The sequence below is a fragment of the Schistocerca cancellata genome, chromosome 5 (genome assembly GCF_023864275.1).
Source record: "Schistocerca cancellata isolate TAMUIC-IGC-003103 chromosome 5, iqSchCanc2.1, whole genome shotgun sequence".
Taxonomy (NCBI): domain Eukaryota; kingdom Metazoa; phylum Arthropoda; class Insecta; order Orthoptera; family Acrididae; genus Schistocerca; species Schistocerca cancellata.
In genome coordinates this window covers 738377446-738392200 of record NC_064630.1, presented here as the reverse complement: position 1 = coordinate 738392200, position 14755 = coordinate 738377446, and the positions used below count along the sequence as shown (strand labels likewise).

General features: G+C 41.7%; 1 protein-coding gene across 7 annotated transcripts in view; it reads right to left on the bottom strand.

Annotated features, from left to right (window-relative positions):
* The window catches only part of LOC126187307 (mesoderm induction early response protein 1), a 177540-nt gene that overhangs the window by 33590 nt on the left and 129195 nt on the right, over positions 1 to 14755 (bottom strand). For 2 of the 7 annotated variants that reach the window (XM_049928300.1, XM_049928303.1), the window contains exon 2: positions 900 to 993. The exons of the other annotated variants lie outside the window; for them this stretch is intronic. In XM_049928300.1, coding sequence (XP_049784257.1) covers positions 900 to 993 — 94 coding nt within the window. The remainder of the gene's footprint in view (positions 1 to 899; positions 994 to 14755) is intronic. 7 annotated transcript variants of the gene reach the window in all.

Below are 14755 nucleotides of genomic sequence, written 5' to 3'. Positions count from 1 at the left end.
ATTGTAACCACAAATTGGTAGTAGTTGTTTTTTGTGATCTTCAGTCAGAAGATTGATGTACTGGTCCCTCCTTTTTGAGCCATACATTTCTTTTCTCTCCAATTCCATACAGTACTTCTGCATTAGTTGTTTGAACTACTCATCCAATCTTTGGTGTTATTCTGCAGCACTATATTTCAAAAGCTTATATTCTCTTCTTGCCTTAAGTGTTTACCGTGGGAGTTTCACTTCTGTGAAAGGCTATGCTCCATACAAATACTCCCAGCAAAGACTTTTTAACATTTAAATTGGTATTAGGTGTTTTCTTACTTCTGCCAGTTTGCATTTTATATTCTCTCTATATCAATGATTATCAGTTAGTCTGATGCTCAAATAACCAAACTTTTTTACAACTATTAGTGTCTCATTTCCTAATCTAGTTCCCTCAGCATCACTCAATTTCATTCAATTATGCTTCATTACCTTGGTCTTGGTTTTGTTGTTGTTCACTGTATGACCTCTTTTCAAGTACTACCCACTTAGTTAAATTTTTTGCTGGTTCTGCCTCAATTACAACATTATTGGCAAACCACAAAGTTTATTTCTTTACTGTGAACTTTAATTCTCTTTTGAAATTTCTCTTGGTTCCCTTGACTCCTCGCTAAATGTACAGACTGAATAACATTGTGGAAAGACAACAAACCTGACTCACGTCTTTCTCAACTATTATTTCTCATTCATATGCTTCAACTGTAATCAATGCTCTCTGGTACCTGTACAACCTATGTGGACCTTCCGGTCACTGTATTTTATACTTGATATATGAAGAATTTCAAAGGGTGCTCACCAGTCGAAACTGTCAAAAGCTTTGTCTAAATCTAGAAATGCTGCAAATGTAGGTTTGTCTTTTTTCAATATACCTTCAAAGATAAGTTGAAGGGTCAATATTGCCTCGCATGTTCCTACATTTCTCCAGAGCTCAAACTGATCTTCCCTGATGTCAGCTTCTTGAACCTTTGGAGAAAGAAACAGCTGTATGAATATCAAGAGCCCAGATGAAAAGCTAGTATTAGGCGAAGGAGGGAAGGCTGAGAGGAGGAGAAACTTCACGATAATTACAGAGGAGGAAGTGGAGAAAGATGCTGAGCAATAATGTGAGAGGAATTTGGCAGAGCACTGAAAACCCTAAGTTGAAACAAGACACCTCTGTATTATTAACATCATTGGGAGAAACAACTATGAAAGAATTGTTACAATGTCAGATATACAAGAGACAAAATAGCCTCATACTTCACGAAAAATGTAATAATCAAAATACTGAAGGTAAGCACTCATTTGCAAAATAAAACAATAGAAAATCCAGGATGAAATAACAACAATATTGTGAAAAGGATAGACTGCTACTCACCATATAAAGGAGAAGTTGTGCCACAGGCATGCATAACAAAGACACTGCTATACATTTGAGCTTTTGGCTGAAAGTCCTTCTACAGTAGAAAACAAGAGAAACATACACACATGCACAATTCACACACATATGACCACTGCCTTCGGCTGACGAAGGGGTACTTGTGTACAGCAGCTGCGTCTGATAGGAGAAGCAATCTGTGGGGGGTGGTAGTAAGGAGGAGGATGGGGTGGGTGCAGGGAGGGCTAGCAGGATAGAGGTAGGGGACGGAATAGTGTTGCTTGTGGGAGCATGCAGGGACGTGTGGCGACAGGGTTAGGGTTAGCTGCTAGGTGCAGTTGTAGATGTTTGAGGGGGGAGGGAAGGGCATAGAGACGGGGAAGAAAGACTAGTGGGTGTGTTGGTGGCATAGAACATTGTGTAGTGCTGGAGGGAGTGCAGGGTAGGGGATAAGTAGGTGAAGGACAGGGACTAGTAAAGGTTAAGGCATGGGGGTTATGGGAACATAGGATATATTACAGGAAGAGTTCCTACCTGCACAGTACTGAACTGAATGGGGGTGGAAATTACGTCACACTGTTGCATGAAACTTGTAGTCCGGGGTGATAAGTTACAATACAGCATCACCGGTCTATTGCGGTCTAACTGTGTTGGTGAGGCAGTAAATTTCCACAGGGCAGTGACTGCGTCACTGCAATTCACTTTGGAGGTGTGGCGGTAGGACTTGTAGTCCCGTACCACCCTCTGATGGATTTAGGAGAGTGTTTCTGTAAAGGATCTAAGGTTTTAAGCAAGAATTCTTTTCTGAAGAAAACTTTAGCAAAAAGCTCAGCGCATAACAGTCTTTTCATTATGTCTGTCTGCAACTCGACATGTCATCTTTATGGTGAACAACAATCTACCCTTTTCATAATTGTTGATATTCCTACCAGGAATTTCCATTGTTAGACAAGATTGGTATAATCTGTAAAAGCTGACCAGGTGTAAGATCAGTTCGTGTTTTGGAGAAATGTATGAACACATTATGCACAACTAGCCCTGCCACTTATCTTCTTAAATAGAATGAAGAAAGTAAAGTATGACAATGGAGACTAGAATACGCTGTTTGAAATTTTGAAGTTACCAGGGATAAAATGGACTGCAATTATGAGTCACAGAGCATGAAAAGAAGGCAGTAGTTGAGGGAGGCATGAGATGGGGTTGTATTCTATAACCCACATTATTTAATTTGTGCAATGCAAAAACAGGACAGGAAACAACCAAGAAGAAGTTTGGAAAGAAAACCTCTGAGGTTCACTGATGATATTGTAATTATGTTAGACATGGCCACAATGCAACTCCACAACAAATGTTTCTATCAGACATATGATGAGTTGGCTGGTATTCATAAAGAGCTGAAAATCGCCAAGGCTGCTCTCGAGAGGTTGGAAGCTTCTGCAAATGGATGTGTTAGTCTGGCTACCAAGAATCATATACCAAAGATAGCTCAAATACTATCACCTCTTGTACACTGTGTTTCCTCTGCAACAAGTATAACTTGACTGTGAGTGGCATGTCAGTGGTAGTGCTAGAAGCCTACAAGGAAGAAAGGGACCAGGGGGAGCTCGGGGTGTTGCATCCTTGTTTTTAGCCAACAAATTTGAGGTGCTCTCTTTCACTGAAACCAAAACTGAGTCAATGAGGCTCAACTGACCTGTTTAGGGACACCAGTTTGTCTCCTGTAACAGTGCAACAAACACTAAAGGGTGGTGACCAGTAACTGTCAAAAGTTCAAGTGTATGGCAAATATAGGTAATCTGTAGGGAAATGGCAGCAAGGGATGGGATGGAACACTGGTGAACTCAACTCAATGCTGATGACTGGTGGCCTCATACAACATGTTGAAAAGCCTATTCCAACAGCACTTTAGGGAACATGCTGCACTAATTGCATACTGATGCACAATTAACAACAAACGATTTCTACTGTCTGGGATCCGAGGTTGCATTTAGATTATTATGGCGACTGTCACAGAAAGTTAATTGATGAAGTTCACAGACAGCAGAACTGTCCGCAGAACTGATTGTGGCTCCCTTGCCCTGGTTCAATTGGAAGGCTTGAACCAGAGACTTCAAAGGTTTCCTCAACTCATGCCATATGATTGAGAACTGTACTGTCCACCTAAATGAGTCAAAAGGCAACTCCCTCCAGTCCAGATAACGATAGTCTTAGCAGACCTGGAAGTAACAGTGTAAAGAAATGCTCCTACAGCCAAGAGTATCAAAATCCTAGTGATCAACTGTTGAAGCATTTGCAACAAAGTCTCAGAGTTTGAACTGTTCCTAAATGCATTGGAGCTCACATAAGTGGCAGCAGGTAGTTCTGGGAGAAATTTAAATGAATAATGAAAGGATAAGCCGATGGGAAATGACATGGCATTTTTGTCACAGTCGACACAAAACTCAAATCTACCAACAAAGAAATTGAAACCGCACTTAAGATTATCTGAGTAAGACCTAGTATCAAGGGCAGGCATACAATTATACTTTTGTCATTCTACTGATCGCTAGACTCACCTCCAGATGTTACCGAAAACTTTACAGAAAACCTAAGTTTGCTTGTACAGGTTCTAGCAGTAATTCAAGTAAGGTTGTGCTCTCATATCTCCCCAGTGCAGTGTGTCGTAATTCCAACAAACTATTTGTAACACTGCAAATTACTGGCCGTCATGTTGACTTTCAATTGCACACAGGTGCTTCTGTAACTTTGCTTAATCGTGCCACATATGAACAGTTAGGCTCACCACACATGTCAAAATCTAGCACACACCTCACTGCATACAATGGAAAGAAATCCCAGTACTTGAACAGTGTAGTTTGCCTGCCAATTCCAAATCACACACCAGGACAGTGAAATTTACTGTGTTGCACTCAATAGACAGTGAAAATATTTTTGGCTTAAATTTGTTTGGTCTTAGCATCCAAGACAATGTACTTTCAGTGACTACTTTTAATCCAAAAGACATTATAGCTGGTATGCTCAAGGAATCTCCTGATCCCTTTTCTGATGGTCGGAAAAGTTAATAATTTTGTAGTGTACATTACCATGAAAAACAATACACAACCTAAGTTTTCCTGGGATTGGCCTGTTCCCATTGCTTTATGTGACAATGAATTGAAACAATTGCAAAACACTAGTGTGACTGTTCCAATACAAGCTAGTCAGTGGGCAAGTTCATTGGTTTTGATGCACAAGCCTGCTGGTTGCATTTTTATATGTTTTGACTTCAAAACTACAGTCAATTCACAGACAATAATTGACACTTATCCACTGCCTCACCCTGAGGAACTTATAGACAGCCTTGGTGCAGGATATTACTTTTATAAGATAGATTTGCTTGATGCTTATTTGCAAATACCACTATGTGAAGAATCACAGAAAGTGTTTGTTGTTGGTACACACTCAGTGCTCATGTGCCGTTCTGTTCGAACTACCTTGACAATATAGTCGTGTCAGGTCGTATGCCAGAGGAACATGCTGCCAATAAGTGTACTCTTTTTCGAGTGTTGTCAGATGCAGGACAGTAACTGCCTGTTCCTCACAATGTATCTGAACTGCAGTCAGTGCTAGGCAAGTCGACATACAACATTCATTTCATTCTGAAAAGCTTCATGTGTCCCATTTCATCACTTGCATCAGAAAAATGAACTCAAAAATGCCTTGCTGAATGACAGATGTTTAGTACATTTTGATCCTGCCAAACTAGTGATTTTGCAAGTATATGCTTCCCCTTACAGAACTGGCACTGTTCCTTCGCACAGAACTGGTGCACAAGAACGACCTATTGCTTTTGCCTCAGATTTGTTAACTCAAACTCAGTGCAATTAGTCACTAATTGAAAAAGAATCTCTTGCTACTGTGTATGGTGTGAGAAAATTCCATCAATATCTGTTTGGTCGCAAGTTCTATTTAGTGACAGATCACAAGCCTTTGCAGTCCTTGTTTTATCCATAAAAGCCGATTCCTTCATGTACTACTCAAAAATTGCAACACTGGGCTTTGCTTCTATTCCAGTATCAGTACGAAATTGTATACAGGCCTATGGCAAAGCATGGCAATGGTGACGTCCTTTCTCACCTGATTGGCCCCCAACTCTGATTTCGATTCCCCTGACGCATCTTGTTGCCAGAACGGTGCGCAGGACTCTGAATTGCTGCAATCTTTTCCATTGAATTACAGAAAAATTGCACAGGCCACAGAAGCGGACCCTGATTTGACAATTTTGTTGCATTACATTTGCATGTCTTGACCTTGCTCATTGAATATTATTCAGAACTTGGTAGCGCGCTGATACTTTGTTCGTCGGCATAACCTTTCTGTACAAGGTGTGATCTTAATACAATCTGACAGTGGACAATCACATGTGCCCATTCCTACAGTGTGCCTTGGATCTGGATCAAGGGTGAGGACACCCTATCCACATTCCTCCAGAACCTCAACAACTTCTCTCCCATTTGCTTCACCTAGTCCTACTGAACCAAACAAGCCACCTTCCTAGATTTTGACCTCCACCTCAAAGATGGCTACATCAGTACCTCCCTCCACATCAAACCTACTAACCGCCAGCAATACCTCCACTTCGACAGCTCCCACCCAAATAAGTCTTTTCCATACAGCCTAGCCACCCATGGTTGTCGCATCTGCAGTGATGAGTGGTCTCTCTCAAAATATACCAAGGGCCTCACTGAAGCCTTAGGGTCTCACTGAAGCCTTCACAGACCGTAAGTATCCTTCCAACCTTGTACAAAAACAAATCTCCTATGCCTTATCTTTCCGGTCTCCCACCCCCTCCCAAAGTCCCACCACCCAGCGACAGAGGAGAATTCCCCTCCTAACTCAGTACCACCCAGAACTGGAGCAACTGAATCACATTCTCTGCCAGGTTTTCGACTACCTCTCAATGTGCTCTGAAATGAGAAATCCCCTGCCATTTCCTTCCCATCCCTCCCACAGTGGTACTCCACAGTCCACCAAACCTAAACAATATACTCGTTGATCCCTACAAACCCCTACTCCTAACCCCTTACCTCCGGTCTCATACCCCTGTAATAGACCTAGATGCAAGACCTGTCCCATACATCATCCCACCACCACCACCACCACCACCACCTACTTCAGGTGTGGTCACAAACACCACCCATCCCATCAAAGGCAGGGGTACCTGTGAAGCCAATCATGTGATCTACAAGCTAAGCTGCAGCCACTGTGCTGTATTCTATGTGGGAATGACAACCAACAAGCTGTCTTGTCTGCATGAATGGCCACTGACATACTATGGCCAAGAAACAAGTGGACCACACTGTTGCTAAGCATACTGCCAAACATGATATCCTTCATTTCAATCACCGCTTCACAGCATGTGCTATATGGACTCATCCCACCATCATCAGCTTTTCTGAATTATGCAGCTGGAACTTTCCCTGCAATATATCCTATGCTCCTGTAAGCCTCCTGGCCTCAACCTTCGTTAGTCATTATCCTCACCCATCCAGCCCTTTCCCTGTTCCCATTCCGGCACTACACAGCCCTCACTCCACTATCGCACACAGTCTTTTTACTTCTCTCCTTTTCTGACGCTATCCGCCCCCCTCTTTCCACCTCTCCCCTGCCTCCCATCTAACCTCCTGGCTGCACATAGTTGCCCTATTCTCTCTCCACCTTGTCCCTGCGCATTTCCCAGCAGCACTTCACAGTCTGCCCCCCTACCGTACTATCCCATCCCCTTCCCTGCCCCAGCCTCCTCCTTACCCTCACCCAGTCACCACTCCCATCATGCACTGGTGCTGCTCTCGCAGTGTGGCTTCAGCTGCTTGAGACTGCATTCGTGTGTGTGTGTGTGTGTGTGTGTGTGTGTGTGTGTGTGTGTGTGTGAGAGAGAGAGAGAGAGAGAGAGAGAGAGAGATTATTTTTGACAAAGGCTTTATTTTTGTTGTGCCTATCTACGACTCAGGCAGAAATAATACATAGAAATTTTGGAATTCACATAATTATTCAATCACTTTTCTTTCAATGGTAAATACTACGATCAGCCAAATGGACTTGATATGGGAAACTTCTTATCTGGTACGACAGCCAGAACATTTATGAACTGGTTGGAAAATAACTTCATTAGCACACATCCAACACCGTGTGAGAACATTCTGATGTATACAAGATTTGTAGATGACGCCTTTATGATATTAAAGACGGTCAGAATACAGTCACAAATTTTACAGCACGCCCCACAACATAGAATTCACTGCAGAAACTGAAGTTAAAAAAATCCATATACTTTCTTGATTTAACTGTCAGTAAAAGAAGTGAAAATTTAATGTTTGGAATTTTCAGACAGCCAGCATATCAAGACACAATAATTCCAGCTGGTTCATGCATCCAAAAAGCCATAAATTTCCAATCAATGTGAAACAGGCTTGCACAATTGCCATTAAACCAAAAAGACATTGACAAAGAACTTGCAATTCTAGAACAAGTATCTAAAGCTAATGGTTACACTGGTTATGAGGTTAGATCCTTGTACAACAGAATTACTAAGGTATTAACAAAAAATCAGAATCATATGGTCAGTCATTAAGGAAGAGTATGGTTGAGGATATAGACAGTGCACAGAAAAAATGTTTCCATTACTGACAAGTCAGATATATGTGCAATATTTAACAATTTGCAACATTACTGTATGCTGATGATGTCCTACTGGCCAGTGACGATAATAATGATATACAACTTCAAGTCCAAGCCTGGATTGACCGCCTTGCAGATGTAGGACTATGGCTCAATGTGTTGAAAACATATTACCTTTCCACAGATTTAAATGACTCTGTAACCATCAGAATCATTGGTGTTGACCTCCCAACAGCAAGGACTTTTAAGTACCTGGGCTCGACAACTGCTGCTGATGGAAATCTCAGTGCAGAAATCTCCAACCGCCTAAGCAGCACGCAGCTCAAATTTGCGTTCCATTAGTGGAGCACTATGCGACAAGTAAATTCCAAACAGTCTCAAATCAAAAATGCTAATCTGTCCAGTTGCACTGTATGGGGCCGAATGCCAGCCTTCAACAAAGAAAGTACAGCAAAGACTTGCTGTTATGGACATGAAAATGCTTAGGTGGACATCAGGATTAACACTGCATGACCATGTCACAAATAATGAAGTTCACAGACTACACAGTGTTGCACCAACAGTACATGAAATGAGAGAAAGCCGCCTACATTGGTACAGGCATGTCCTTAGAGCAGACAAGACAACAGCTGGCAAAGACTAGTTTCAGCCTAAATGTAAATGGGAAATGACCAGGCAGTGATGGCTTGACACCCTACACAAAGACATCATCCTGATCAGGCACAAGATCACAAGAAGTGGCGCCAACAACCCAAAACACCGGACCCTGCCAGCACGCGGTACAAATGCTAAGGAAGAAGAAGAAGAAGAAGAAGAAGAAGAAGATTATGATGATGATTTAACAATGATGATGAGTCGCAGATCGGCACAACAAAAAGACAGTCACAAATACAGCTTTTGGCCATTAAGCCTTCGTTGCATGTGTGTTCTATTGTTGACGAAGGCCTTAAAGGCCAAAAGCTTTATTTGTAACAGTCTTTCTGTTGTGCCATTCTGTGACTCAGCACCTCTGCTATATGGTGGGTAGCAACTTTCCTTTTCATAATATTGTTATATTCCACCCTGGATTTTCCATTGTTCAATATTTAACAATCATTTTCTGAACATAGCTGGTGAATTAATAAACAGGGAATCATTAACTCCCTTGGAAAATGGCTTTCCGAGACTAATATCTGAAATTCTTTTCCGTGATACTGAGAAGGGGGAGACGGAGTAAATAATTAAATCACTGAAGACTAAGGGCTTTCATGGATACGATGGAGTACCTAGCAGAATACTAAAGTACTGTGCTGCACATTTTAGCCCTGTACTTAGCCGTATTTGTAATTTTCCTTTAGAAGTGATCAGTTTCCCGAATGATTAAAGCACTCTAGTAGCAAAGCTGCTTCATAAAAAAGGAGAAAGGGATGATGCAGACAATTTTAGATGTATTTCTATGCCATCAGTGTCTGCTAAAGTTATTGAAAAGGCTGTGTATTATTTAACACAACTTTTCTGTCAAATGTACAGTTTGGTTTTAAAAATGGTTTAACAGCTGGAAATGTTAGATTCCCTTTTCAGTGAGGTACTGGAGGGATTGAACATAAAGTTTCAAATTTAGGCATCTTTCATCATTTAACTGAGGTGTCTGATTGTGTTGATCACAAAATATTGTTCCAGAAGTTATTGAAGGTGGGGTGTAGCTCACAACTGTTTCACCTGTTACTGTGAGGACAGAGAGCAAAAAGTCATTCTCCACAGTACTGAGGATGGCCATGATGTGGGGTCAGAGCGGGGGACGACTAAATGGGGGATGCCCCAGGAATCAGTACGGGATCCACTCCTGGGCCTGATTTATAAAAATGACATGCCTTGTAGAACTACAGGTGATTATAATATATTTCTTTTTACTGATGACACTAGCGTGGTAGTAAAGGACGTTGTGTGCAACACTGGCCCTGTTCCAAATAGTGCAGTTCAAGACACAAGCTCATGGCTTGTAGAAAATAAACTAATGCTAAATCACAGTACGATTCAATTTTTACAGTTTCTAAAACAACTCGACAAAACTGACATTTTAATTATATAGAATGGGCACATGATTAGTGGGGCTGAACAGTTCACATTTCTAGGTGGTCAGATAGATAGTAAACTGTCGTGGAAAACTCACGGTCAGGATCTTGTTCAAAGACTTTAGTGCTGCTGCTTTTACTCTTAGAACAGTATCTGAAGTAAGTGATAGTTCAGCATGAAAGGTAGTCTACTTTGCTTATTTTCATTTGCTTATGACGTATGGTATAATATTTTGGGGTAACTCTTAGCATTCTCAAAGAATATTTTTGACTCAGAGATGGGTGGTAAGTGAAAACCTCTTGTTGGTCCCTTTGCATTAGTATACACTCCTGGAAATTGAAATAAGAACACCGTGAATTCATTGTCCCAGGAAGGGGAAACTTTATTGACACATTCCTGGGGTCAGATACATCACATGATCACATTGACAGAACCACAGGCACATAGACACAGGCAACAGAGCATGCACAATGTCGGCACTAGTACAGTGTATATCCACCTTTCGCAGCAATGCAGGCTGCTATTCTCCCATGGAGACGATCGTAGAGATGCTGGATGTAGTCCTGTGGAACGGCTTGCCATGCCATTTCCACCTGGCGCCTCAGTTGGACCAGCGTTCGTGCTGGACGTGCAGACCGCGTGAGACGACGCTTCATCCAGCTCCCAAACATGCTCAATGGGGGACAGATCCGGAGATCTTGCTGGCCAGGGTAGTTGACTTACACCTTCTAGAGCACGTTGGGTGGCACGGGATACATGCGGACGTGCATTGTCCTGTTGGAACAGCAAGTTCCCTTGCCGGTCTAGGAATGGTAGAACGATGGGTTCGATGACGGTTTGGATGTATCGTGCACTATTCAGTGTCCCCTCGACGATCACCAGTGGTGTACGCCCAGTGTAGGAGATCGCTCCCCACACCATGATGCCGGGTGTTGGCCCTGTGTGCCTCGGTCGTATGCAGTCCTGATTGTGGCGCTCACCTGCACGGCGCCAAACACGCATACGACCATCATTGGCACCAAGGCAGAAGCGACTCTCATCGCTGAAGACGACACGTCTCCATTCGTCCCTCCATTCACGCCTGTCGCGACACCACTGGAGGCGGGCTGCACGATGTTGGGGCGTGAGCGGAAGACGGCCTAACGGTGTGCGGGACCGTAGCCCAGCTTCATGGAGACGGTTGCGAATGGTCCTCGCCGATACCCCAGGAGCGACAGTGTCCCTAATTTGCTGGGAAGTGGCGGAGCGGTCCCCTACGGCACTGCGTAGGATCCTACGGTCTTGGCGTGCATCCGTGCGTCGCTGCGGTCCGGTCCCAGGTTGACGGGCACGTGCACCTTCCGCCGACCACTGGCGACAACATCGATGTACTGTGGAGACCTCACGCCCCACGTGTTGAGCAATTCGGCGGTACGTCCACCCGGCCTCCCGCATGCCCACTATACGCCCTCGCTCAAAGTCCGTCAACTGCACATGCGGTTCACGTCCACGCTGTCGCGGCATGCTACCAGTGTTAAAGACTGCGATGGAGCTCCGTATGCCACGGCAAACTGGCTGACACTGACGGCGGCGGTGCACAAATGCTGCGCAGCTAGCGCCATTCGACGGTCAACACCGCGGTTCCTGGTGTGTCCGCTGTGCCGTGCTTGTGATCATTGCTTGCACAGCCCTCTCGCAGTGTCCGGAGCAAGTATGGTGGGTCTGACACACCGGTGTCAATGTGTTCTTTTTTCAATTTCCAGGAGTGTAGATATTATGACATTGGCCTCTCAATATATGTATTCTTTAATGTTGTTTCTTGTTAACAATATTAGCTTATTCCTAAGAATTAGCAGTTTCCACTCAGTTCATACTAGGCAGAAATCCAAACTGCATTTGGATCGCATCTCCTTGACTCTTGTACAGAAAGATGAGCAGTATTTGCATCCATCCATTTTGAGTAAGCTATCACAAGAATTCAAAAATCTTAACAGTAATCCAACAATGGGAAATCCTGGATGGAATGTAACAATACGAGAGAAGGAAAGTTGCTCCTCACCATATAGTGGAGATGCTGAGCCGAGATAGGCACAATAAAAAGATTCACACAATCATAGCTTTCGACCATTAAGGCCTTTGTCAGCAGTACACACACACACACACACACACACACACACACACACACACAAGCGCAACTTGCACACACATCTGCATTCTCAGAGAGCTGAAACTACACTGTGTAGTTTCAGCTCTCTGAGACTGTGTGTGTGTGTGTGTGTGTGTGTGTGTGTGTGTGTGTGTGTGTGTGTGTGTGTGTGTGTCTCTGTGTGAATCTTTTTATTGTGCCTATCGCGGCTCAGCATGTCCGCTATATGGTGAGTAGCAACTTTCCTTCATCGTATTGTTAACAGTAATCCACACATTACATTTTCAAATCAAAACAGAAGAGTTTTCTCATGTGTCACTCCTTTTATTCTCTTGAGGAGTTCCCTGGAAAAACAAGCTGATTCCCGTATTGTACTGTTGATTGCGTTTATATAAACTTATAGCTCGTTGTCTTTGTAGTATTCATAAACACTTTATTTTATGTATTATTACTTTTCTGTTGTAATTTCATGTACTGACACATTATGTGACTGTGGAGATTTGCTCCTCTATTTGGTCCTATGGGACTAGATGTGTAAAATAAAATAAATAAATAAAAAAACAAAAAAAAGTAAGGTTCAGTTTAACTTACAAAGGAGCTGCTACTGAATGCCCCTGTAACTAATTTAAGAAATTTAAAAGTGGTGTAGGGTTGCAAGTGGAAAATAAACTAGGTAACGGATCATGACATTCTATTGAAGAAAGACGAAATAAATACAATGATAAGGAAGTCTACAAAATAGTGTGTGGTGGCTGTGAGTAGTTTTATGTGGGCCAGACATGTAGTTCCTTTAAGAAATGCTCTCAAGAACGTACAAACAACAGTAATAAAGGTTGTATATAAACACATCTAGTCCAGTGGGTCTAATTAAGTTAGTGTTTTAATATCTTCAGCAGACCAAAAGATGGTAGTGTGTTGTAAGACACGAATATATAGCCTGTATAAACTGACTATATTGTGTGGTTGAGTCTTTTTCTTGTCATTCGCTGTTATTCTTGATAGCCACAAAAATGCAGTGTAAGACATCCTGACCATATTTGCACTTGAAACTTCACTTATCACAGCCATACTTTTACTGGTTGAAAAGCGATTTGTGTGTTTCAATATTACATCATTTTCAATGGCTACAAAGAAGTATGTACTTGGTATCATACACAGGTAACAGTTACATTAATATCTCAGTAAATCTGCTTAAGTTTATGGAGAACTCCTACCAAAATCAAAAAATATAAAAAATCTTCATGCTCTAATACCATTGACAATATTGACATACATTGTGCTTCGTCATCTACTTTGAACCACAGCCAATTGCAGACTGATCTCAATGTTACAGGTCTTAATTCAAATAGGTTAAAAGAGTGTGCTAGTGTAGTGATAATGTCTTCCAATTAGTATAGAGTTGTGTAGAGAAATGTTACAAATTTACAAAAAGTTAATGAAGTAACCATAAGACTGATAAATTGTCTACTATGTTTGTCATACAAGTAATTGGATTGTAAAAGAATAAGTGGAATTACAACACAAAATGATAGAAGGCTTTGCTTGTGGAGAGCAGCACTAAGTAGAGTTACATCATAAACCAATAGACGGCATTGCTTATGGCAACAAAATAATTATAAGAAGCATTTGTAAAAATCATTCATCCCAATTATGCACATCTGAAAAATCACGTGTTTGGACATGAAACTGTATTTTGTAGTAGTGTGCTGCATTTGAATATAATTAAGAAACTGGTTATTACAGGTGATTATCATTTTCAATAGAATGAAAAACAAGTACAAGCTGCAAATATTTTATTTTTCGTTTGAAAATGGCATTTTTGAAGATGGCTGCAAAATGTGTCATGTACATTCCCAGTGCGTTTTGTTATGTATCTGCATATCATCTATGAAAATGCAATTTTTTACTTTTGTTATATTGTTTTTGAAAAAGGGTCTCGGCCAAAACTAATCATCGAATGAAAAATAAAATATTCGCAACTTGGATTGGCTTTTCATTCTACTGATTAACAGAAGTTGTTGACCCAAGTTACTATAGTTTGTAAATCAATTATCATTTTGTTGTTTATATGTTAAAGATATTATTGAGCAATAGCTTAATGTCAGTAAAAAATATTTGGATGTGCAAAATGGTGCCTGTGCCTGTACCAGACCACAGTTATGCCCTGCCCTGAACAAAATGATACACTGTTTGACTGAACATTTAAAGCTCTACTGATGACCACACAGAAATTTAAACTTACTCAAAAACTGCTATATGTATATTTAAAAAAAAATGTCACATTGCTTCTAAGCAATAGAAACTGTTTTACTGTTTTCTTGTGGGTCGACTGTTGCTCACGTCCATAGGTATAACCTAAATTGCCCTACACGTGACCCCTGGGTGGTGCTAAATGAGCAACAGTGTCATAGGTGAAATACAATATGCCCAGATACATAACTAATAACCGTCCTTTTCAGGATCATCCAACTAGAGACGAAAAACACCTAGTTCGTATTATGCAGCTTAATATTGAAGGCATAAGCTCTGCCAAA